The sequence below is a fragment of the Mustela lutreola genome, chromosome 8 (assembly GCF_030435805.1).
Source record: "Mustela lutreola isolate mMusLut2 chromosome 8, mMusLut2.pri, whole genome shotgun sequence".
Lineage (NCBI taxonomy): Eukaryota > Metazoa > Chordata > Mammalia > Carnivora > Mustelidae > Mustela > Mustela lutreola.
The window spans coordinates 142,923,602-142,948,846 of record NC_081297.1 but is presented as its reverse complement, the minus strand read 5'-3'; the positions used below and the strand labels follow the sequence as shown (position 1 = coordinate 142,948,846).

At 39.0% G+C, this 25,245-nt stretch overlaps 1 protein-coding gene across 2 annotated transcripts in view; it reads left to right on the top strand.

Moving 5' to 3' along the window:
- The window catches only part of ENTHD1 (ENTH domain containing 1), a 99,875-nt gene that overhangs the window by 23,605 nt on the left and 51,025 nt on the right, over positions 1-25,245 (top strand). For both annotated transcript variants that reach the window (XM_059187033.1, XM_059187034.1), the window contains exon 4: positions 17,352-17,470. In XM_059187033.1, coding sequence (XP_059043016.1) covers positions 17,352-17,470 — 119 coding nt within the window. The remainder of the gene's footprint in view (positions 1-17,351; positions 17,471-25,245) is intronic.

The window sequence follows — 25,245 nt, the reverse complement described above, 5'->3', positions numbered from 1 at the left end:
GGAGTAATGTAGAGTTAAAAGTATTTTCAGAGGCTGGCCTGCTAGCTTTATCCTGCAACTCTATTAAGGAAGATCCTGAAAGAGCTACAGGTGTTCAGTTCGAACAGATGTTCCAAATGTCAGTTAAATCTGGAAATTAAGAATGTTCATAGTAATACCAACGTGGAATAATCCTAAAAATCACTAAAGTACTTTTCTGACTCGGTCAGAGGTTCTCAAATGTTCTCTCACTTTGTGCTTGTGTGGACTGCGGAGACGGAAAGACAGTAAAAGACAGTAAATGCCATCTACATGCTTCTAAATGTAGTGGAACCTCTTTCTTGAGGGCGGCCATTTTATTTTGAAATAAATCTCCAGGAATGATAAGAGACTCATTCTGAAATTTTCTCATGGAAGCCTTCAGTTCAAACTACTACAGAAGAGGGTTACAAAGTAAAATCACCAACTATGAACTGGCCCAGAGTTTCTTCACTCCTTTTGCAATTGCTCTGTTGCCTTTCTTATTCTCCCTCCATTGCTTTTCTCTCTTCCTTTCTCTTTCATTATAAACTTATATTTATGGAATTTATTTGAAGTTTGAATTTATTTGAAGGTACTGAGCAAAAATTTGGAGCTATAACAGTGAGTAGACCATAGTCCCTTTCATCATGGAGCAAATATTCTAGGGATAGAGACATATACTAACCACACACAAACAAAATAGATATAAAATATTATGCTAGGGACAAGTCCTATAAAGAAAAGGAAAGCAGTGTTAGGGGACAGAGAGTGACAGGGATGGCTTTAGTTTAGGTCAGGAGTGAGGGAAGGCCTTTTGGAGGAGGAGACCCAAATGAAGTGAGGGGACAGTCCATCTGTATCTGGGGTGTTCCAGGCAAAGGAAACTCCACGTGTAATCTGGGGCGAGCTTGGTGAACTTACTGTAAACGTAGGAAATGAATCTTTAAATTGCCAAAGAAGTAGCTTAGCTCTGAGCCATTTTTATGATTCATACAAGGAAATTGAGTTTATTGCTTTATAGTCACTGCTTTTTTTTTTTTTTTAACCCCAAATGATATTCTCTAGCTTTATGACACATCTTGTTCACTAAACTGAGCTTGGAATGACTTTTGACTACTTTTAAAAAGTCAGTCTACCTTCAAATGAAGTTTTGCTGCAGTTCATTTTTTTTCATATTACGAACATGTATTGAATACTTATTATATGCCAGACACTGTTCTAGGACTGGTAACCAAATTGGATGTATTTCTGCTCTCTTAGAAGTTATTGGGGTGCCTGGGTGGCTCAGTGGGTTAAGCCTCTGCCTTCAGCTTGGGTCATGATCTTAGGGTCCTGGGATCTAGCCCCGCATCGGGCTCTCTGCTTGGCAGGGAGCCTGCTTCTTCCCCTCACTCTCCCTGCCTCTCTGCCTACTTGTGATCTCTGTCAAAACAAATTTTTTTAAATTTAAAAAATGAAGTTATATCTAGTGACGGCTTTCAGCCTGTTTAAAAAAAAATATTCAAAAGGAGTTTTGGTGAATGATGGCATCACCAAAATGAATTGTAGTTTAAGAGTACTATTTAAAAGTGAATAGTGAATGTTTGGATGTAAAAACTTAGTGTGTTAGAAATCTGTTAAATTATTTAAAAACTTCATTTATCCACCACTAGGTATAGATGCACATAAACATACTAGATACATAGATGTGTGTGTTTGTGTTCAAAAAAGAGTAATTGTATTAAGCTTAGCAAACTAACTGTTTCCACATGGGCATTTGAATATGAAGCTGTATTTCTTTTTTTTTTTTTTCAAAGATTTTATTTGTTTATTTGACAGAGATCACAAGTAGGCAGAGAAGCCAGCAGAGAGAGAGAGAGGAGGAAGCAGGCTCTCTGCTGAGCAGAGAACCCGATGCGGGACCCGATCCCAGGACCCTGAGATCATGACCTGAGCCGAAGGCAGAGGCTTTAACCCACTGAGCCACCCAGGCGCCCCTGTATTTTTTTTTTTTTTTTTTAAGATTTACTTATTTATTTTAGAGAGAGTGTGTGAGTATGAACACAGGGGGAGGGCCAGAAGGAGAGAGTCTTCAAGCAAACTCCCCGCTGAGCACGGAGCCCGACCTGGGCCTGGATTTCACAACCCATGAGATCATGACCTGAGCTGCAACTAAGAGTTAAGTAGTTAGCTGACTCAGCTGCCCAGGTGCCCCAGAAGCTGTATTTTAAAAGAAGAAAGGAAACTGACAATTTTGTGTATATGTTTTGGTGTATATGTTTTGGGGGTGCTGAGGGAGATAAGAAGATGAAGTGGGGGAGCATTAATAGTGGGACAGAAGTAGCTGATGAAAACTCAGAGATAGATGAATCAGTTAGAATTCAGTGTTCTCAGAAGTGATAGTAGAAGAGGCCACCAAAAATGTTAACAGCTTACACAAAATGGGATTTTTTTTCTCTCTCCTAAAAATAATCCAGAGCTAGATATTCTAGGACTGATATGGCTCTTCGTGATGTCAGGGACCCAGAGGTCTTTCTGTCTTGTTGCTCCAGAGAGGCTGAAAAATGTAATTTTTATCCTGGACAGCCATGTGCCCTGATTAAAGTTAGAGGATCTATTATTAAGGAAGGAGAGAATAAATATATGGGAAATTCAATAGTCCCTACTGTAGAGGTAAAGAAAAGAAGAAACTAATTAATCATGTTAATGCATGGTTGTCAGACTAAATGGAATAGAACACATAAATTTGAATATGTTAAAAATGTGGACAGGTCATTGAGAGTTCATAAAGGACATAATGAAGAGTATTTGGAGATTTCACTTCGGTACCACCGGCAACTAGGAACCACTGTAGGCCTTGGAGAACAGAAGGGGTGTTTAGCTTAGTCACAGAACTTTGCTTTCTTATTACTGAAAACAGCTGTTGGTGGAAGATAATTCTTATTGCTTTGTGTAGGAATGAAGGCCATACGAATTGGAGAGAAGCTCTGTAAGAGACAGTTGTTTTCAATCCAGCATCCTGCTCTAGGGTTATTGAAATGAGGGAAAGGTAATGTGTAAAGATAGAATATGGAGAGGAAATGGGGTAAGCAGATGATGTATTGGAGAAGAAAGAGAAATTGAAAGCGACTAACATTTCAGTTAGAGAGGCAAGTGATGGTATTACACAGGTGCATTTCCATCAGGAGGTATTTAAAGACATCTCTAAATTATTTAGTTATACTGAAATGTAAAGTTGAATCATTGCTAGAAATCTGATTCCCAGGCTTTAGGATCTAGAGCTAAAACAGCTGTGCCTAGCTTCTTTGTGGTAAATTAGCAAGGGGAAATAGGTGCTTTGGAGAAGGTGTTATGCACACATTACTACCTCTATCCCCTTTTTTTCTATTCCTACATGTTTTCTCCAAGTTTTGATTGTGGTAGGTGGCTTGGAAAGTTTTTGTTTAGGTATTTTATTGCTTGAAGGAAGAGATGGACTGAATGATAATTATTGTTTGATGTACATGTACTCTCGCTACGAATTCATCTCAGTGATGCCATCATTCACCAAAACTCCCTTTGAACATCTTTTTTAAAAAACAGACTGAAAGCTACCACTGGGCATAACCTCCAAGAGAACAGAAATACAAGGAAAACCCTATGTGCACAGTTAAAACTCTTGCTTCTCGGAGCTGTAAGCATCAGTCATGCCCTTATCTTAGAGGTGATAACGATAAAAAGCTATCACCAGAGACACTGCTTACAACCAGACCAGCAAAGCATTAATTACCTCTGTTGGTCACCTGATCTTCCATAAAAAGCTTCCATTTTCACACTGGTGCTATACTTTGCAATGGAACTTTACTTCTATTAGAGAAGGATTACTTTGGTCTATGTTAAATGTAGTAGCACTCTATGTCATGGAAATGTTTCCCAAAAATCGTGTGTATTTCCTGTTGGACCAAAAGTAGAACTTCAAAGTAGTAATGATTTTATAAGCACAAACTCCAGTGTTAATGTTACTTCCTACGGTGAACCTTGTACTAACAGAGTTGATGTGAAGTCACACTTGGTGGCCATATCCCACACAGTCTAGATGGCAGGGCTCATGGCACGGATGACAGTTCCTACTAAAACAGCTGCACTGATGAATGTCAAGCAGTGATTTTTTTCAACTTAAGTATACAATAAAGAAAATAACAAAACAACAGTAGCTTCCATCTCTATCACCCTAACCCAACTGCCATTAACACCTTAGAATACTCACTTCCAGTCTGGCTCTTTTCCTTCTTCTTTTTATTTTATTTTTAAGTTATCTCTACACCAGATGGGGGGCCCAGACTCACAACCCCAAGATCAAGAGATCAAGAGTCACAGGCTTTACCAACTGAGCCAGCCAAGTGCCCTTATTTTCTTTTTTTTATTTTTGTTTCAGAAAAAAACCACTCTATTCTTGTAAAAACAATGCAGGCTCAAAAACACTAATGAATCAATATTTTTCAATGTCTTCACTCAGAAATAGCCATAACTCATGTCAGATGAGCATAAATTCTAGGCATCTTTCTGTACATATATACATACAGAAAATGGATAACTGGAGAGAACTTATTTTTATAAAACTGGCATTGTACTAGATGTATTTTTTTTTTTTTTTACTAAAAGGTATTTTAGGTCTATTTCTAGTGATAAGACTTACGAGGGATTCTAAGAAACTCATTTATTGCATAGTAACCAAAGACTAAATGATGAACCATTGCAACATTTCTGGCCTCGTTGGGGGTATGGGAAATCTCCACAGATCTTGCCTTCCAAAAATTTCAATTAATTAATTAATTTAATTAAGTAAATAAGAACAGGACAGGTGGGGCGCCTGGGTGGCTCAGTGGGTTAAGCCGCTGCCTTCGGCTCAGGTCATGATCTCAGGGTCCTGGGATCGAGTCCCGCATCAGGCTCTCTGCTCGGCAGGGAGCCTGCTTCCTCCTCTCCCTCTCTCTGCCTGCCTCTCTGCCTACTTGTGATCTCTCTCTGTCAAATAAATAAATAAAATCTTAAAAAAAAAAAAAGAACAGGACAGGTGAGCAAGAGTCAGAGTGACTTGGAGCTGGTGCCTGAAGGCCCTGCAGGTGTCTTTCAGGCTTGAATTGTTTAAGGGCACTTGTCAATAGTTAAGAAAATGGTTTGGGGCCTGACTTGAACATTGAAAGGAAAGCCTGGGTTTGTTGTGCTGAACCAGGTGGGACTGAGTGATTAAGGCAGTTTTCTCTGTAAAAATAAAGACCAGTTCACAAGTTAGGTCCATAGGATTCCCTCCAATTAAAATCAGGCAATGAGCTCACAATCTATATCACCAACCCGGGAAAAAATGAGTAGCCCCCCAAAGATTGTTGATAGTAGAGAGGCCAGATACATGACATAGAATAGCTACGCATTTAAATATCTAAATAAACAAAGGATTAATCATGGTATTGATATGGAGAGGTAATGCATGTGTCAGAGAGAGGTATATGGAAAATCTCTACTTCTCAATTTTGTTGTAAACCTAAGATTGCTCTGAAAAATAAAATCTTAAAAAGACATACATACAAGCAAAAGTGTCAAATTGGATTGATCCTTCTCTAAATTAATCCAGTTATTCAAATGTCAGTTATATATGCCATTGCCTGGCTCCTTGGGCAAAACCAAATTCTAAAAATTAAAACTATTTTACTTAAAAACAAACAAAAAACATCACGGGGAGCCTGGGTGGCTCAGTTGGTTAAACGGCTGCCTTTTACTCAGGTCACAATCCCAGGGTCCCGTGATCAAGCCCTACATTGGACTTCCCTGTTCAGCTTCTCCCTCTGTCGCTTCCCTGCTTGTGTTCTCTCTTGCAAATAAATAAATAAAATCTTTGGAAAAAAGATTATTAGGCATGCATATATTAACTTGAAAAATGGACACTTACAGAAATGAGAAAAACCATTGAAATAAAAAAACTTAATTTAGTGAACCAGAAGATCTGTCCAAAGGAAGAGGAAAACAGAAAAGCAGTGTTAAGACATAGAGGACACATCTGCAGGGGAATGGCTGTTACCCTGCCAGTGACCTCTCCTCTTCAGCTACTGTGGAGGCCAGATGACAATGATACAGCATTTTCAAAGTGCTCAGAGAAAATAACAGCCTGTGATTATGTACCCAGCAAAACTGTCATTCAGAGATAAGGGTGAAATAGTCACTTACAGATAATAAAAAACCCAAGAGCTTACCACCAGGAGACCTTCATTAAAGGATATACTTGAAAAAGAAGGAAAATTATTCCAGAAGAATGGTTGGAAATGCAAGAGGGAGTGACTAACAAGTAATAAACTTGTATGTAAAATGAACACTTTCTGTGTAAAGTAGTAATGTCTAACTTTTGGGTTTGAAAAACAGACAAAAATAGTGGGTAGCCGTGGTCTGTAGGTTGGAAGTGAGTCTACAGAATTCAGTGTTCTAAGATCCTTCTATTTTTTGAGAGAGGGGTAAAGATATTGTTTGACCTTCAGCCCTTTTTTTTTTTTTTAAGATTGTATTTATTTGTCAGAGACAGAGAGCACAAGCAGGAGCAATGGCAGGCAGAGGGAGAAGCAGTGTTCCCCCTGAGCAAGGAGCCACATGCAGGAGTTGATCCTAGGACCTTGGGATCGTGACTTGAGCCGAAGGCAGACTTTTAACCAACTGAGCCACCCAGATGTCCCAATCCTCGACTTGTTAAAGTAAATGTGCATGATAAACTTGAAAGGTTTAACACCAAAAAGAAGAGAAATAGAGTGCATAAATTCCAAAGTAGTGAAAAAATAGAATGAGAAAATGAAAGTTTATAAAGAGGAAGAAGCAGTGCTTGCTTCGGCAGCACATATACTAAAATATAAAGAGGAAGAAGCAGAGGGGCACCTGGGTGACTCAGTCAGTTAAGCATCTGCCTTCGTTAAGGTCATGATATCAGGGTCCTGGGATCGAGCCCTGCATTGGGCTCCCTACTCTGCAGGGAGGTTGCTTCTCCCTCTCCCTCTGCCTGCCACTCCCCCTGCTTGTGTATGTGCACTCTCTCTCTCTCTCTCAGTCAAATAAATAAGACTTTTTTTAAAAAAAGAGCAAGAAGCATAGATAAAATGGGATAGATGGAAATAAAAAAGGTAAAATGGTAGAAATAAGTCCAAATATATTAATAATCATAAATATCAGTGGATTAAACTCATCTTAAGGCAGAGATTATCAATTGAGGAAAAAGAAATCCAGATATATGCTGTGCACCTAAGTCCACATAAAGGTTAAAAGCAAATGGGTAGAAAAAGATAAACCAGACATATACTAAAGAAAACTGGTATAACTATATTGTATCAGATAAGGTAGAATTTAAAGCCAAAAGCATTATTAAGGACAACGATAACAGGCTTAAATCCCCAGGAAGATATAACACTTCTAAATGTGAGTATACAGAATAAAGTAACTTCAAAGTATATGGAGCAAAAAAATGGTAGAACTACAGGAAGAGATTGAAACATATCCCATTATAGTAATGACTTTAAAGTCTCTCTCTGATAAATCAAGTGAATAAAACATCTTTTTAAAATATGGATTTTATAATTGATATTATAAAGAAAGTCTTAACATTTCAAAGAATCTATGTTAGATCTCTTTTTCTAGAAAAAATGCAATTCAGTTTGAATTTTTAAAATGTAAATTAAAGTTTTTCAGACACTTAAATGTGGAAGTATTCCTTTTAGAATCAGGTAGGAAAAAATGTTCCCATTCTCCTTGCTTCAGCTTTGTACTATCCCTAGCCATCACAATAAAATAAGTAAGAGAAATTAAAAGTAAAAGTATAGAAATGGAGGCAAATGTATTTTCAGATAATAAGATCTTCCTATAGAAAATTTGAAAGGATCTACAGACATATTAGAAATAGAGTTTTAGCAATATGGCTGGCTATAAGCTCAAAATGTGTAAATCAAGTTATATTTTTATGTACCAGCACAAAACAGTAAACATTTTTAAAATACCATTTATAATAAAAAAAATCACTATCTACTTAGGGATAAATCTTTAAAAAAACTATACAAGACCCGTTCACTGAAAATTATAATACTTAACTGAAATACATTAAAGATGACCTATATAAATAGAATGATATTCATGTTTGTTTATTGAAATATACAAAGATAAATACCAATTCTCTCCAAATTATACAAATTTAGTGGAGGTTTTCCCTCAGGCTTGGTACTATTGATATTTTAAGTCAGATAATTTTTTGTTGTGGGGGCTGTGGAGGATACTTAGCTTATCCCTGGCCTCTACCCACCAGATGCCATTAGTACAGCTCCCCACCTGTTGTAAGATCCCAAACTGTCTGCAGGTATTGTCAGACGTTTCCTGAGGGCCACAACTGCCCCCAGTTTGAGAACCACTGATCAGTGCAATTACAATCAAAATCCAAAGAGGATCTTAATTTGGGGTGATTCCCAAATTTATCTGTAAGTATCTAAAGGTCAAGAATATCCAAAACATTCCTGAAGAAGGATAAGTTGGAGGGCTTGCCTTTCTGGGTGACAGGACTAAAGCAATAGTCATCATGACAGTGTGGTATGGATGGAGGCATAGGCACGTGGGCCAGTGGAACAAACCTGTAGAGCCCAGTAAACAGACTGTGCAACTAGGTTATCTTAGTATATGACAGAAGCGGTGCTCCACACTGGTGGGGAGAGGATGAACTGCTTCATAAATAATGCTGAGGCACTTATTTATTCATATTAAAAAAAGCAAAATTGGGTCTCTACTTCATATGCAAAAAAACAAATTCTAGAGGAATTAAAGACTTAAAGGAGAAAAAAAAAGATGTCAAAGTATTTTGAAGAAAATAAAGGGGAATATCTTTTTTACATTGGGATAGGGAAGGATTTCTTAAACATAACTGAAAAAGTGCCAACTATTAAAAAAGCATTTGTAAGTTTTACTCTTGTGGTAGGGAAAATTCTGAGAATAAGCCCCAATGACCCTTGTCTTTATATAATCCCCTCCCCTTTGAGAGGTGGGCGTTACCTGTGGATGATTACCTCCCATGATTATGTTACGTTGTATGTCAAAACAGCCATCAAAAAGAATGAAATCTTGCCATTTGCAATGACGTGGACGGAACTAGAAGTATTTTGCTAAACAAAATGTCAGTCAGAGAAAGACAAATATCATGATATCACTCATATGTGGAATTTAAGAAACAAAACAGATGAACATGGGGAAGGAAAGGAATAATAAGATAAAACTAGAGAGGAAGACAAACGCAGGAGACTCTTACCTATAAGAAACTGAGGGTTGCTGGGGAGTTGGGGGGGGGAGTGGAGTAATGGGGGATGGGCATTAAGGAGGACCCATGAAGAAATGAGCACTGGGTGTTATATGCAACTGATGAATTACTAAATTCTACCTCTGAAACTACTAATACACTATATGTTAATTTATTCTAAATAAATAATAGAATAAAAATAATGGATATCCTTTGTTTACTGATGTAAAATGCCTACCATTTTGTAGTCATTTTCCATTAAACAAATTTTCTAATAAAGCCACTTAACATTCCAAAAAAGGGGAAGGGAATGTCCAGACCAGCTTAATCCAATCACACACCATTTAAAAGCAGAGTTTTCCCCAGGTGGCAGAAGAGGAAGTCACAGATTCCAGGTGTGAGAAGGATTTGATGCACCTTTACTGGGCTGAAAAGGGACTGGAGTGGTATCACTGGAGTGATTAAGGAACACAAGTGGCTTCTAGAAGCTGAGAATGATCCCTGCTTGCCAGCCAGCAATGAAATGGGGACCTCAGTCCTACAACCACAAGGAAACCAAATTCTGCCAACACCCTGAATGATCTTGGAAGTGGATTGCTCCTCAGAGTCTTCAGAGAAGAGTCCAGCTTGGCTAACACCTTGATTTTGGCCTCCTGAAACCCAAAGCAGAGCACCTGGCTAAGCCTGCCGGACAGCTGAGCTACAGAACGGCAGCATTGTTTTGGGCGTTGTTTTAAGCCGCTAAATTTATTGTAACTTTTGGCAGCAATAGAAAACTTCTAAAACTATATTAAATTCTCTTCATCAAAAAACACCCTATAAGAAGTGAAGAAGACGGTCCCAAACTAGGAGAAAAATTTCTAACATATGTAAGTGACAAAGGATTATCCAGAATATATAAAGAATTTCTGCACATCGGTGAGAAAAGGACAGCCCAACGGAAAAAAAATAGGAAGGAGCTATGGAAAGCATTTCCTAAAAAAAGAGGAGGAAACATGTAAGGCCAAGAAACATTGAAAAAAAAAAAAGCTCAACCTTGTATTGTCATACAGTAGCAACAATTCTAAAATGAAATCTATGAAAATACACAATTTACAATAACTTCCCAAACCATCTAATGCCATATTGTGAGGAACGTCCTTCTGTTCCTTGAAGTACATTCTCCTGTACATTTGGAGTCTATTTTTTGCATGCCGGCTTCCTCCCCCTCTCTCTCCGTCTCTTGCTCCCCCCTCCCTTCCTCCTCCTCTTTTCCTCTTTCCCCCCTGGAATGTGTTTGTGGAGTTGCCGGGTCTCTTTCCATCTTGCTGATGCTCCGGCAGCTCTCCCGAGGCAGTGTGTTTTGAAGGCAATGAGGAGTTAAGGGTTAAGCACTTGGGTCCTGGCACTTTACTGACCGGACTTGAATCCTGACGCAGTCTGTGTGGACTGTGTGCCCTCGGGCACGCAAGCTTTTGTAGCACAGTGTAAAATGAGGATAATATGGTTTCCATCCACAGAGTTGTCTTAAGGAAAAGAGAAGATAGAGGGACAGCACCATCATATTCAGCAGTTACAGGCTCAGACACACTGAGTGATTTCTTCACTCTTCCCACCATGTTTGAGACCAGTTTGTTTTCTCCACTGAGCTGTGGTTTTAGTGCTATTTCTTATTTTATCCATTTTCTGCAGCAGTGAGGAAGGGAAGCCTTCATGAGGCCTTACATGATCTTATTTAGAACACCTGGGCTCTGCTCTGTCCTCTGAACATTTTGTGCAGGATCCTGCTCATCCTGTCTAGCTGGGAAATGTGTCCTGCTGCCCTGGGGTGGGGAGATGCTCCTGAACTTCAGATCATCCACGCAATCAGTGTGAAACTGTAGCTTTCACTTCCATGAAAGTGTCGGCATCTGTATTTACTCACTCTGGCACACCTCTTTTTTTCCCCTTTACCAATTTCCACCTCTTCTCAGTCACAAGGAGTGAGAAAAGCATTGTCCGCTCAGTTCTCCTTGTTCTAGACATGTGGATAGTGACAAGAAATCTCAGAATCTTTTTTTTTTTTTTTTTTTTTAAGGATTTTATTTATTCATTTGTCAGAGAAAAAGGAGAGCGGAGTGGTAGGCAGAAGGAGAAGCAGGCTCCCTGCTGAGCAAGGGCCCCAAAGCAGGACTCTATCCAAGGACCCTGAGATCATGACCCGAGCCAAAGGCAGATGCTTAATGGACTGAGTCCCTGCCCGCCCCACGTGTCCCTGAGAAATCTCAGAATCTGATCAACTCATCACTATCACATTTGGGGGACAGGGAATGCTTGCTTTGGCCACCAGTCATTTTCCTTTTAAAAATTTTTGGTTGTATCTGTTTTCATGTTAGATTGCTATTGTACATTTTTTAAAAATTAGTTTTGACTTTTTTAAAACTTCTTAAGTTTTAGGATGGAAATGTGTGTTTTGAAGGCAGTAAAGATGGGGTGCCGTTTCAGTGTGCTGTCTTAACCTAGGAGCCAGCCCTGAACACTTAATCCTGCTCGCGCAGTGACTGTGTGCTCCTCCTCTCTGTGGCTGAGCTCTTAATGCGGTCTGGGCGTTTTCCCATTCCCGGTTAGTCCTAAGAAAGAACTGCTGGCGGTGTCTCAAATTTTGTATGCTATTGTTAGCAAAACACAGAAATAAAATTGCCTTAATTCCCTTTTTAGGATCTCCTGCAACAAAAGTTTGTCTTTTCTCACCTTTTCTCATCTACCAATTTAAAATTTGATTTTTAAAATTGCTTAAACATCTCTGCTTTCCTATTCTTTGTGTTTTCATTGGGGTGGGGGGAAGCCTTTTCTCTGCTAATCTCAAAATTCGCCTTTCAAAAAAGATTTACAGTACTCACATTCTACCTCCAATCCCTCTGCAGCATTTCTCAGGGTCTGCAGGTGGGGTCTGCCGTGGACTTTGTGGTGCCCCCCAGACCCTGTCTCCCAGATCAAGGCACTCATTCCCTTTGCTGCTGGGAGGGTGGGCAGCTGAGGGGGTCTCAGCTCAGTCCTTCTCTAGGAATTCCTAACATTTGAAGGGAACCTCTTGGCTCAAGGTCACAGTCCCTTCCTGAGGGAAATGACATCCAGTGGTCCATGGTTGTGGCTGGGCTACTCCCTTGCTTCAAGGCAGGACCACAGTGAAGAGCCATCCCAGCTCCACAGCTTCTGGCAGATCGGTCCGGCCTCTGCTGCAGCCACGTGACAGATGAGTTTCTCCCTTGGCCCGGTCCTGCCTTCCCCGCTCCTCACTGGTGCTGATACAGAAGGTGCTCACTCCCTAGTGTATCTCCCTCACACAAACTTGAGCTTTGGGATCTGCTTCCTGGGGTACCCAACCTACGACAATGGCTTTTCCTCGAGGTGTAAAACATTGGAGTATCATAATATGTGTGTGTCCACGAGGAAAGAGAATTATAAAGCAAATGGAGCAAAACGTTAACAATTGGTAAACCTAGATAAAGAGTATTTGGGAGTTCTGTGTAGTCTTCTAGCAGCAATATTTCCATAAGTTTGAAGTAATTACGAAATGAAAGTTTAAAAAATTAGAACAAACATCTATTACTTGAAGATGCTTAAGTGCAATTATGCTCCAAGACAGTGAAGTTGTTAAGGTTCCAAACTCATGATTCTGCAAAAGTTAGATATAAAGATAATCACAATGAGACTTCCCCATCTTATCAGTTCATCAGCCCACGGAGTATTTTCTTTGGTAGATGCGTTTTCTTTTTAAAGCTGATTTTGTTAAGTAAATGACTTACCTTACACCTGAAAGGATGCTGTCAATACATAGCAATGCTATTTATTAGATTAAATAATAAGTGGAGGAATTTGGGAATTTACATAATTTGTGCCACATTTTGGTTCCAAAGTGTGCTCTTGCCTTGTTAATGTCTGATGATTTGAATGTCAGTTTGCTATCTCATCTAAGAAGTATCTCAGGGCTGCCAGTTCTGCTCTGCGGTATTATCTGAGTTGCACAGGCTCACTGAAATCTACAGGCTCTCTCTCAATGGTTTCCTCCCGGCACCTCCAGCTTTGGTATCTAACCTCTCATCTTCAAATGACCCGATAGCATCACTGCCTCAGCACCTTCACTTTTCCCTCTGGGGTTTCATATTTGCACACGAGTCCCCCTGACTTGTGACTTCACCGTCTCAACTGGTAAACAGCTTATGATACCAAAGGGCCTTCATTTCCACTAAGAAACTAAACTTGTGCTCTCGGCTTGCACTTGCTTGTGAAAATCCAGAAATAAATCTGGTGTAATCACCTAATTTAATTAAGCACACCTCACTTCCAGTGCTGTGCTGGTACTAAAAAAAAAAGTCTCAATGAATTTCCATAGACTCACTATGTTCTAACTGCCTTCTTTCTTGCCCTAGAAGATTATTTAATATAGGTTTAGAATATTTTAGTTGTTTAGCCTAAAATGTGTCTCTAAATATTCAAGATATTTTTTTCATTCACAGTTCTTGCTGTCCTTCAGTTTTCTTCACACTTTAATTCAAAGTTAACTTCCTGCAATTGTTATTAATCTACCTTTGTGATGTCTAAACCTAAGTCCGTATCACTTGAAGGATAATTTTGTTGCTGAATATTCAAAGAGTGATCATAAAGGTAGTTCCTGATGAATCACATGAAAGTACAGAGATGATCTAAGCCTCAAACCCCTACTGTTTGCCAGTAATCATTATAAAATCTCTGGGCCCCCAAATAAGCTCATTTTAATTATTCATTTTCATGTGACATTAGGAGAAGATGAAAAGTTAGAGTCATAATTGCAAATTTCTTAGTCTTTCTTCGGTGTCTTTGGCATATATCATACTCCTTTTGCCCACGTAGCTCCTTCTACTTGGGATAATTTCTCATTCTACACTGATCAGGATCCTAGTCATCCTTCAAAGCCTTGTTCAAATTCTACTTCCTATATGAGGCACTTTCTGGTTAGTGCACACTGGGTTTTTTTTTCCTCCTTAGAATGCTTATTCTCAAAGTTCGTTAATTTAAGAAAGTTCGGCACGGTCTTATTTTCCTCTAATTGTTTCCCATTAAGTCTGTGTGTCAGTCTTACCTCCTGAGTCCGGCTATAAACTTTCTGAAGGCGAGAACCACTGTGTCTTAGACTGTTGGTTTTCAAGCTATTTTTCTTGCATAGCCCCTAAAGTGATTTTGAAAAATTAAATACCTCCTGCATTTTTTTTAGGTTGCCATGTGAAATTGTATCACAAGTCACTGCAAAGGACACAATTCAAAATACTGACATTAAGGACAAAAGAAAACAAAATGAAACGGTTCTACGAGACTTTTAATAGTATCTAAAGGAACCTAAACACTGCGTAACTGCTACCTGCAGCCATTCATTTGAAAAAACACAGTCTTTAACTGTTGGAAGCTTTACATCACGTAATTTCTTTTTCTCCTTGAATTCATATTTCTCCTCTACATCCCTCGTAGGATTTCATCCTAATAGAAAGTATTTTGATGCCTGGAAGTCCTCTTTACATCAAACATGTATATAAATTGAAATTACATTTTCTAGGTCCAGAGGCTTTTAAGTGGTAAAATATTCTTTCTAGATTGATTTATCATTACAATTATTTTTAGCACACAATTGATCAAAACCAAAACCATGTAAGTATATTATAATTTTTATAAATACTCAAAAAGAATACCATTTTATTGGAAATGCATGTTTCTATGAGATACATGGAGCTGCTTATTGACCCACCTATGAATATTACTTACTGCTGGAAGTAAGCAGGGTTCAGCATAAATTCTGTTTCTTTTTTACATTTTTATGGATGGAAATGCTAAGAAGATTTTTTCACATAAAATTGTAGGTGGGAATAGAAGGTGTTTTATTATAGCAATGTCAGTCAATTCGATGAATTCCTTTTAAGTAATATTCCAGAATTATATAGTAATTTATTATAAAAATGGTTTTCATCTCTTGTCAGCTGTTGACTTGATTAGGTCTGTCTTCAGTGTTGTTGAAAGCAAAGAAACGGAAACAACCCTCATAGAAAAAGATTTGTTAAACAGTCATTAGGAGTAATGGACTTTCTCAGTTTTGGGGAATAATATCAAAAAAACCTTTACTAAAATTTATCAGATTATTAATTATTGCCAGTTACACTTTAACACAATATACTCACAAAGTGTGAAAAAGAAAAACATTCATCGTGGAATGCGTGTTAGTATAGCAATTTTTGAGATTATTTCATATGCTTTAAATATGTCTCAGCAGTTCTTCAGAACTACAGATCTCGTTCATTCCACTTTTGGAAAACATTGACCATATTTACCTAGTTGGCAAAGCCAGCCTTTATTGTCAAAATAGTCTGCTAGATCAGATTTCAACTTTCTTTCAGAAAACATCTTACTTCATTCAAATAAACATCACTGTGATTGCACTCACATTCTTGAATTCTTCTCCTAGGGGAGATGGCTAAGATGTGGAGCCTTGTTGTAAGTCTGTCGCTTTGATGAAAGAAGTTGCCCCGTCTCCCGGGCTTGTGCTTTCCTTTTGTCCTCCTCAGAAGTGATGCATTTTTGGACAACAGCTGAGGGATGAAAAGCACAGGACATTAAATGAAATTTGTCAACTGTCCCGCTCTTCCATATTATAATAGGTCTGAAAACCAAACACTCCAGTATGGACCAAAATACTGTGCTATTTATGTCCTGCTTTGCCATTAAGAGAAATATGTGTAAAGTAGGACAAATTTTGGAGCTTTACTTTGGGTTTTTCCTGCCTTGGTTGAAGGAGGCTTCCCTACCCCAGTCTTTTCTACTGTTGTACTGTTCTACTGTTGTTTGTTTCGACGGCTCTAAGAGTGGTAGCCTAAAGGACGATGCATCGTAAGAAGATGGGGAGAGGGTGGGTCTGTCTGTGTAAAGTGAAAGGAAACCCACTATGAAAGCGGAAGAGGGAAGAACTGGCCTGATGCTTCCACACAGTCCCGTTCTTAGGCAGGTCAGTTTTTGGAAAGAGTATATATAAAAGTGGTAGGTCTGGACATTGAGTTCTTTAAAACTGTGTATGCCCACCTGGCCTTTGGGGAGTCTTTAAGTACCCCAGTGGTATGCAAATACCGGTTTGAAGATCGCTTCCTTACACTTATTGTACCCAGTAGCATGCTGAGAGAGAGTTGGCGGTAATTCGTTTACGCAGTAATTCAGATAGAAAGGAGGGAGGGGCGACTGGGTGGCTCAGTGGGTTAAAGCCTCTGCTTTCGGCTTGGGTCATGATCCCAGGGTCCTGGGATGGAGCCCCGCATTGGGCTCTCTGCGGGGAACCTGCTTCTTCCTCTCTCTCTGTCTGCCTCTCTGCCTACTTGTGATCTCTGTCAAATAAATAAATAAAAAGAAAGAAAGAAAGGAGGGGTGCCTGGGTGGCTCAGTCGGGTAAGCATCTGACTTGGTCTTGGCTCAGGTCATGATCTCAGGGTCCCGAGAATCTGTGACAGGCTCCATGTTGGGTGCAGAGGCCGCTTGGGATTCTCTCTCTCCCTACACCTTTGCCCCTCCCCACCCAGGAAAAGAAAAGGTAGAAAGGAAAACAGCAACTACAAAACCATTAAATTCAGTTAAAACATACAAGGAGAAATCTCCTATTTCACTGGCATAGCATGTTTAAAAATTTTTTAAATTTTGTTTAAAAGTGCTTTCTCATCATACAGCCTACACCTCATATATGTGAACACTTGACATTCACACTGCAGTAATGAACTTCTTTTAAATATTAATTGGGATAATTCTAGTGTCATTCCTGCTTTTGCTAAGGATAATTTTCATACAATAATTTTCTATACTGTATTGTGCCTTATTTAAAAAAAGATGTTTCAAATAATAAAGCATACAATAAAAGTGTTGGTAGGTAAAAAGGCTAGAATCAAAGTTATATTTTTAAATTGGCCTAAATTTGTCAATTATTATGAAGGGATAAATTGAAATGACCGTCGGCCCAGGAGGTACCTGTTGCAGACAAAATGGGTCTTCAGAAGTAATCAGCTTAAAAATTGGGAGCTAACATAAAAACGTTACTATTTTTTGCCAAAGTGAAATCTTAGCTTTATGTTGTTGACAGAAAACACTTCCAAGGCAGGAGCGAAACAAGAGCAGTGTCAAGACACTCAGTTGCCCAGTGGAACCGTGTTGTCCCAGGGAACACTACCGGTCAAGACTAATGCTTGGAAATCCACAGAGGTAAGTCACTTGCAGCCGTTTCCTGTTGCTGCTCTAACAAATCACCGCCAACCCAGTGCCTTAAATCAGCACAAATGGGTTATTTTACAGTTCTGTAGGTTAGAAGTCTGACACGGGTCTCACTGGGCTCACATCCAGGCGTCTGCAGGCCGCATTCCTCTCTGGAGGCCCAAGGGGAGAATTTGTCTCCTTGTCCTTTCCAGCTGCAGCTACATGTGTTCTGAGAGAATTGGTGCTTGTCTTTGAACTTCATTTTTGTTGGCTTTTTTTTTTTTTTTTTTGCTATACACAGTTTTAAATAAGAATAAGTTTAGATTATCGAAGTTTCCCTTTATAGCTGATCTTTTAAAAACATCTTATTTGAGAAATTCTTTTTATGCCAATATAATAAAGATCTCTGACTTTTTCTTCTAAATGGACTCCTTGTACCCTCTAGAATTTTATTATATAGTGTAAGATGGGTTTTGTTGTCTTTGCACCCCTGTAGATAAATAATATTTTGGTTGTTGGACAGTCCATCTTTCTCTCCTCATCTAAAAAAAACCTTTTTTTGTGAAATAAAATTATAGACTTGGAGGCAGCTGCAGCTATAGGTACAGAGTCCCAAGTACCCCGCACCCAGCATCTCTTCCCCCCACGCCCCCCCCCCCCCACTGGCATCGTCTGTGACTGTGGTACGAGTCACAGTATTGAAACAGAGATGGCCGTCGCTGTGTTACTGCTGACTGATTGCAGGCCTTACTCAGTTTCCAAATTTTCAATTCAGTATTCAGTTTTTTAACCTGTATTTATGTATGTGTGTTGGGGGCCGGCAGTTTCCTAAGCAATTTTATTCGAAGTATAGATTCATGTTATCAGCACCAAAATCAAGATCCAGAAGTGTTATGTCCACACAAAAGCAGTCTGTCCTGCTGCCCACCCCGTCTCCTCCCCACCCCTTAACCACCTCATGCCCTGATAGCCCTAATCTCTTCTCCATCTCTATAGTTTCATTATTTCTAGAATGTTATGTAAATGGACCCCGACAATATACAACATTTTGAGAGTTTTTTATTCCCCCACTCAATATAATACTCTTGAGATCCATTCAGGCTGTGACGTTTTCATATCTCTAGGATAAATGCCTAAGGATGTGATTGCTGAGGGGTGTGGTAAGTGCATACTAAATTTGGTTAAAAAAAAAAAAAAAGGTCCAACTGTTTTCTAGAGCAGCTATAACATTTTGCATTCCCACCAGCAGTGTATGAGAGCTCCAGTTTCCCTGCGTCCTCACCAACTTTTGCCATTACCGTTTTTATTTTAGATATTTGAATAGGTCTGTGATGATACCTCATTGTGGTTTTAATTTGTGTTTCCCAAATAGCTAATGATGTCGAGCATTTTTTTCATGTGCTCCTTTGTACCATCATAACTTCTCTTTGGTGAAATGTATGTTCAGATCTTTTGCCCATTTTCTTTCTTTCTTTTTTTTTTTTTTTAAGATTTTATTTATTTATCTGACAGAGAGAGACCACAAGTAGGCAGAGAGGCAGGCAGAGAGAGAGAGGGAAGCAGGCTCCCCACCGAGCAGAGAGCCCAATGCGGGACTCAGTCCCAGGACCCTGAGATCATGACCCGAGCCGAAGGCAATGGCTTAACCCACTGAGCCACCCAGGTGCCCCTTTTGCCCATTTTCTAATTGAACTGTTTGTTTATCACCATTGAGTTTTGAGAGTTCCTCGCATGTTCTGAATACCATCATGTTTCTGTTCGTGCTCTTATCCATGAAGATGTCTGTCTTGTTTCTGAGCATGACCTGTGTCTTTAATTTTAACATTCGTATTTTCTCTGCCATTGCTGTGTGTTTGGGGAAGGTTGGTATCCCCAAAGTGTGAACTTAGAAAACCATCTTGACTGGCAATCTGTTCAACTCAAGATTATTTGCAATGATCTCATTCGCTCATTTGTTTTTCTGTTTTGTGTATGTTTCTCCTTCTAAGGCAAGCTCCTTGAGAGTAGAAACCATTTTAGTCTTACTCGTTACTGAATCTTTATTTGCCAAATATTTGTTAATGAAGAAATGACTGAATAGTAGATATGACTGAATAGTAGATGCTCCATATTAACTTCCCTCTTTCCCTTTCTTGTAAAAGAGACGTATTTGGTCTTCCGCTTGGCCTGCCACTGTTCCAGTGAGAGTGGCTGGAATTATTTATTCACCATCTGTTCCCAACCCTTTCCCGAACTCAGGTATTAGATTTACCTGATTTTCTAGCAGCTCAGAAAAGTACATAAAATTAAAATTTCACTGTTCCTTAATTGCACTGTAGCCCACAGACTGAAAATCTGTAGATTATGACGTGGGAAGCAAAGGCAGAAGAAAAGTCGTCAAATTTCCTTATTACTTATAGTCCATTGGTAAGTCCTTGAAACAGGCAGAGTGACATTCCTCTAGGGACTCAGCTGCCTAAATGTTAATACTTTGCCAAGGGCAAAAGGTAATCTTAACCCAACCTCCAGGACCCTGTAAGTCTACTTTAACATAAAAAGATGCCTTTGGAAACTTCCTTTGTCTCTACCCTCCCACTCCTGCCCCCCGCCCCCGCCGCCATACATGTTGGCAATCATCTTCCAAGCATATGACCCACTGATATACATCTGAAGGGTCTCATGACTGAGAGCTTACTAAACAATAATAAATGACTTTTCCCAACAATAGTTAACCCCCTCAGGATCCTGAAAACCTTCCTTCCTAAATACCTGGGAGGCTTACACCATCCCTAACCCCCTCCCAACTTGAAAGTATATAATCGGCCGCTCCTCAAGACCCCAGTGCAGCTCTTTCTGCCCACAGGTCCTGTCCCCATGCTTTAATAAAACCACCTTTTTACACCAAAGACATCTCAAGATTTCTTTCTTAGCTGTTGGCTTCAAACCCTAAAGTCTTTCCTATATCAGATTATTTTTTAAAAATTGACTCTAAGTAAAATTGATTCTTAAATTTGAGACCAGTTTTATTTGCTGCTGCTGGCTTTTAAGGGAGAAAATAGACTTGAATAATCTTACATGCTTTGGACTCTAACAAAGGCATAAAATAGCACCTGGCTTTTTTGTATCAGTCTTCCACTTCTCATTATTACTGTTTTCTCTTACTTGAGAGGAACCACTATAACTGATTTACATCATTCAGCATCTTCCATCAGTTAGCATGAAATGGTGCCCTTCTCTCAAAAGAAGTTTAAAGCTGGATTTTCCTTTTTCAATTCATTAGCACTATATCGTGACACGATTCCATCATTCTATTGACAAGCATCTCCTCTTCTTACCATCAGGAACATTTGATGCAACCCAGTATGTCCTCTTCAGAAATCTCCTTTTGTGGCAGAAGACAACACCTACCAGGCTGAACAGTAAAATCCAATTGTTGTTGCCAAATGTACTACATCTACATTAAAACTCTCATGTTCTTAATAAGAATGAAATAGAAATGATACTGTTGATTGCTTAGGCAGATGAAGGGTGCTTAAAAATATCTTTTAAAAACTTTAAATAGAAACCTCTTTATTCTCTTTCTACAAATGAAAGAATGATCTAAAAGCAGTAAATAAAATTCTTAACAGAATAGGGCTTTCAAAAGCAGAACAGCGCTCGCCTGTGATACTTTCAAAACTAAGAAAAGCCTGCGAATGTATGACACTTAGACAAGGATATGTTTTCTCTCTGCGTACTGTCCAGAATTTTTATTATTAAATTTGCTAATTAGTAAGGTTATATGTAGCTTTTTGCCACCTTGAAAGACCTTCCTCTTTTCCTGTTTGAGGAGATTCAATAATAAGGGTTATGGTTTTTTTTTTTTTTTTTTTTTTTTTTTTTTGTCACAGTTGTTTCTATAGCAACAGATAGGGATGCTACGAATTGGTTCACACAAAATTAAAGCTGACCAAAGCCTTCAGTCTAGTTGTGAGTTGCTAAATTGCTAGTGATGGAAGATAAATGTTTATTTCCTACTGTCTCTGTTTATTATTTTGCTAAATGAAGAGTAAACAGTTTTTATCCTCGGGTTTATTAGCATATCATTCATTATGTTTGCAAAAATTTGAACTCATCATAGCTCTTAGGGAAGTGGAAATTATACCCATTCTAATCATGCTAACCCAGCATCCCTTTACTTCTTTTCTGCGTCATTACCTCATGCTTAAAAGTCCTTTTTTATTTTCATGTTTGTATTTTTATTCTTTTTGAGTTGGAAGATAATTATGGGGAAAAGTTCAAACGATATGAAATGGTAATGAGTGAAAGTTTCTTCTTAATTCCGTGTGCACCTTCTATTCCCTTCTTCAGAGGCATCCATTACTAACTAGGTTCTTTGAGATTTGGGAGGGAAATTTTCTGTGTCCGTGCATTTCTTTAACCTAAAGGGATCCGTTCAGTATGTACTGCTCTGCAGTGTGCTGTGAACTAAGCGATACATCTTGGACATCTTTTTAAGTAATCAGTGTAATCATTGAATATATATCGTCCCAAATTTTTTTTGCTAAACTATAGATTATGAATTCCTTTCTCTATCAGTCTGTATAACTGCTGTATTCTTGATGCGTAAATGAATCTTCATTTATTTCATCACCCCCTGAATATTTTTATGTTTTTGTCTATTGAAAGCAATGTTGTAATAATGGCTTTTATGTACATTGATTTTGATGTTGTCCTAAAAGTGGAGTTATTAAAAGGTTACATTTATTTTTCATTTTGAAGAGTCCTCCTAAACTGCCCTCCCCAGAGTTGCACAATTTATATCCACCAAAAGCATATCCCTTCATCTTTGCAAATAACGAAGTATTACCATCTTGTACATTTTTGTCAGTCTGAGAGGTGGGAAAAGTTTGTTTTACTTTGTCCCACAATAATTATAGGTAAGATTAGAATAAATTTTGATGTTTTTATTGGGAATTTGTGTTTCTTTTTTATTATGAACTCTATTCATATCCTTTGCTCACTTTTTCCTGGTTTCTCTTTTTCTTAACAGATTCTTTTTCTCTTTTTAAAAGATTGTATTTACTTATGTGACAGAGAGACACAGTGAGAGAGGGAACACAAGCAGGGGGAGTGGGAGAGGGAGAAGCAGGCATCCCACCAAGCACGGAGCCTGATGTGGGGCTCGATCCCAGGACGCAGAACCCCAGGACCAGAGCTGAAGGCAGAGGCTTATTGACTGAGCCACCCGGACGCCCCTTTCTTACCAGTTTCTAAGAGCTATTTGGCTATTAAGTGATTAGCCCATTGTCTGCTTCTTTATCTGTCTATTCATTTTCAATTTTACATTTGATTTTTTACTTTATGGCTTTTTTTTTTTTTTTTTTTTTTTTTTAGGCCTTTGTGAAAGGAGAGCACACTGCTCTTCCTTTGTTTCTTTTTTCCTCTCACACTGTGGTCACACTTCACTTCTGACAGCAGAGATGTGGGCTTTCCACACACCAAGCTATTCTCTGCTACACCAGCTGGGTGTCCTGCCATTTAACTCATTTCTGACACTGTCTACCTGAAGATAGCATCAGATTTCACAGGCTGCTTGCACAGTCCCCAAAGCTCCCTTTCCCCCACGTCCCATTTCAGACGCCTATTGCAAGCCCAGAGTTGTCTCCTGCACTTCGAACCCACCACTAGAAATTGGGATTCCCATCACCCCTTCCTTGGGTTTGATTACTTGCTAGAACAGCTCACAGAACTCATAAAAATTTTTACTTACAGTTGTGGTTTATTATATAATAAAGGATATGAGAAAGGATGCAGATGAATTGTCAGATGAAGAAATGCATAGGGTAAGGCCCAGAAGTTTCCCAAGCGCAAGAGTTGCTATCCCCATGGAATTGGTCTATGTCACCCTCCTGGCATGTACATATATTCACCAACCCAAAAGCACCTTGAACGCAAAATATTTGGAGTTTTCATGGCGGCTTCATCACACAGGCATGATTGATCCTTTACTCCATCTCCAGTATCTCTCCCCTTCCGGGAGGATGGGATGTGGGACAAAGTTCCAGGCTTCTAATCATGGCTTGGTCTTTCCGATGACCGGTCCCCATCCTGAAGCTGTCTAGGAGCCCATCAAGAGTGACTTCATAGGGGGGCCTGGGTGGCTCAGTGGGTTAAAGCCTCTGCCTTCAGCTCGGGTCACGATCCCAGGTTCCTGGGATCGAGCCCCACATCAGGCTCTCTACTCAGCAGGGAGCCTGCCCCCCCACAACCTGCCTCTCTGCCTACTTGTGATCTCTGTCTGTCAAATAAATAAATAAAATCTTAAAAAAAAAAAAAAGAACCCCAGGGGATAAAAATATATGTTTATAAAAAATAAAAAATTAATTAAAAAAAAAAAAAAAAGAAAAGAAAGAAAAAGAATCACTTCATAGAACAAAAGACGCTCTGATTGCCCTGAAAATTCCAATGGATTTAGAAGCTCTGTGTCAGGAATGGGGATCAAAGACCAAATATTAAAACAAAAGATACTCCTAGTGCTCTTACGGAGCTCTGTGCCAGGAACCGTAAATAAAACCTAAATATATTTTTATTATAAATCACACTAGCACAGCCTTAAAGCAGTCTTCAATTTTTGTTAAAAGGTAATCAAATTTTCCTTTCCATTATTATGGCTTCTAGATTTTAAGTCATTGTTAGAAAGACCTTCTATAGTCTAAGATTTTATTAAATATCACCCTGGCTTTTACTGATTTTTTTTAGAAGATTTATTTATTTATTTAAGAGAGAGTCGGGAGAGAGGCACAGAGAGAGGGTGAGAGAGATTCAAGCAGGCTCGTGCTCAGCTCAGTCTCATGACCCCAAGGTCAGAACCTGAGCCCAAACCAAGAGTTAGGTACTTAACACCAAGAGTCAGACGCTTAACCAACTGTGCCAGGCACCCACCCCATCCTGGTTTTTTATCTAACAAGATATTTTTTAGGTCAATTTTAGACTCACAGCAGAAGTGAATGGAAAGCAAGAAGCTGTCCCATATACCCCATGTGTACCCCCACCTGCCTCTGCCCCATATGACCTCTCGCACTATTAACAGCCACACCAGAGTGGTCATTTGTTATAATCAATGAACCTAAATCAGTGCTCGTTACCATCCAAAGACCATAGTTCACACTAGGGTTCACTCTTGGTGTTGTGTGTTCTCTGGCTTTTGAACAAATGTGTAATGTCCTATATCTACCATTATAGTATCACGGAGAATAGTTTCATTGTACTAAAAATCCTCTGCACTCCCATCTGTTCATTCCTCTGCCTGCTAACCCCTGGCAACCACTGCTCCTTTTACTATCTCCTTAGTCTCGCCTTTTCCAAAGTCATATGGTTGGAATCATACAGTATGTAGCCTTTTCAAACTACTACTTTTATTTAGTAACGTACATTTAAGATTCCTCTATGTCTCTTCATGGCTTGACTGCTCATTTCTGTTTAAAACTGAATAATATGCCATGGTCTGGATATAAAGATTATTAACCCATTCACCTCTTGAAAGACATCTTGATTGCTTACAACTTTTGGCAATTATGAATAAAGCTACTGTGAACAATTGTGTGTAGGTTTTGTGTATAGGTTTTGCGTAAGCTTTTAACTCCTCTGTGTAAATACCGAGGGGTGCAATTGCTAGGTTGTGTGATAAGCGAGTGTTTAGTTTTGTAAAGAACGGGTCCTACTTCTTTTATGCTTTAATTTTAAAAATCTATTTAAATGTTATCCATCAAAAATTTATTTGTTGAATGGGGAGTGGTAAAGATTCATCTTTCAAACTATATCTT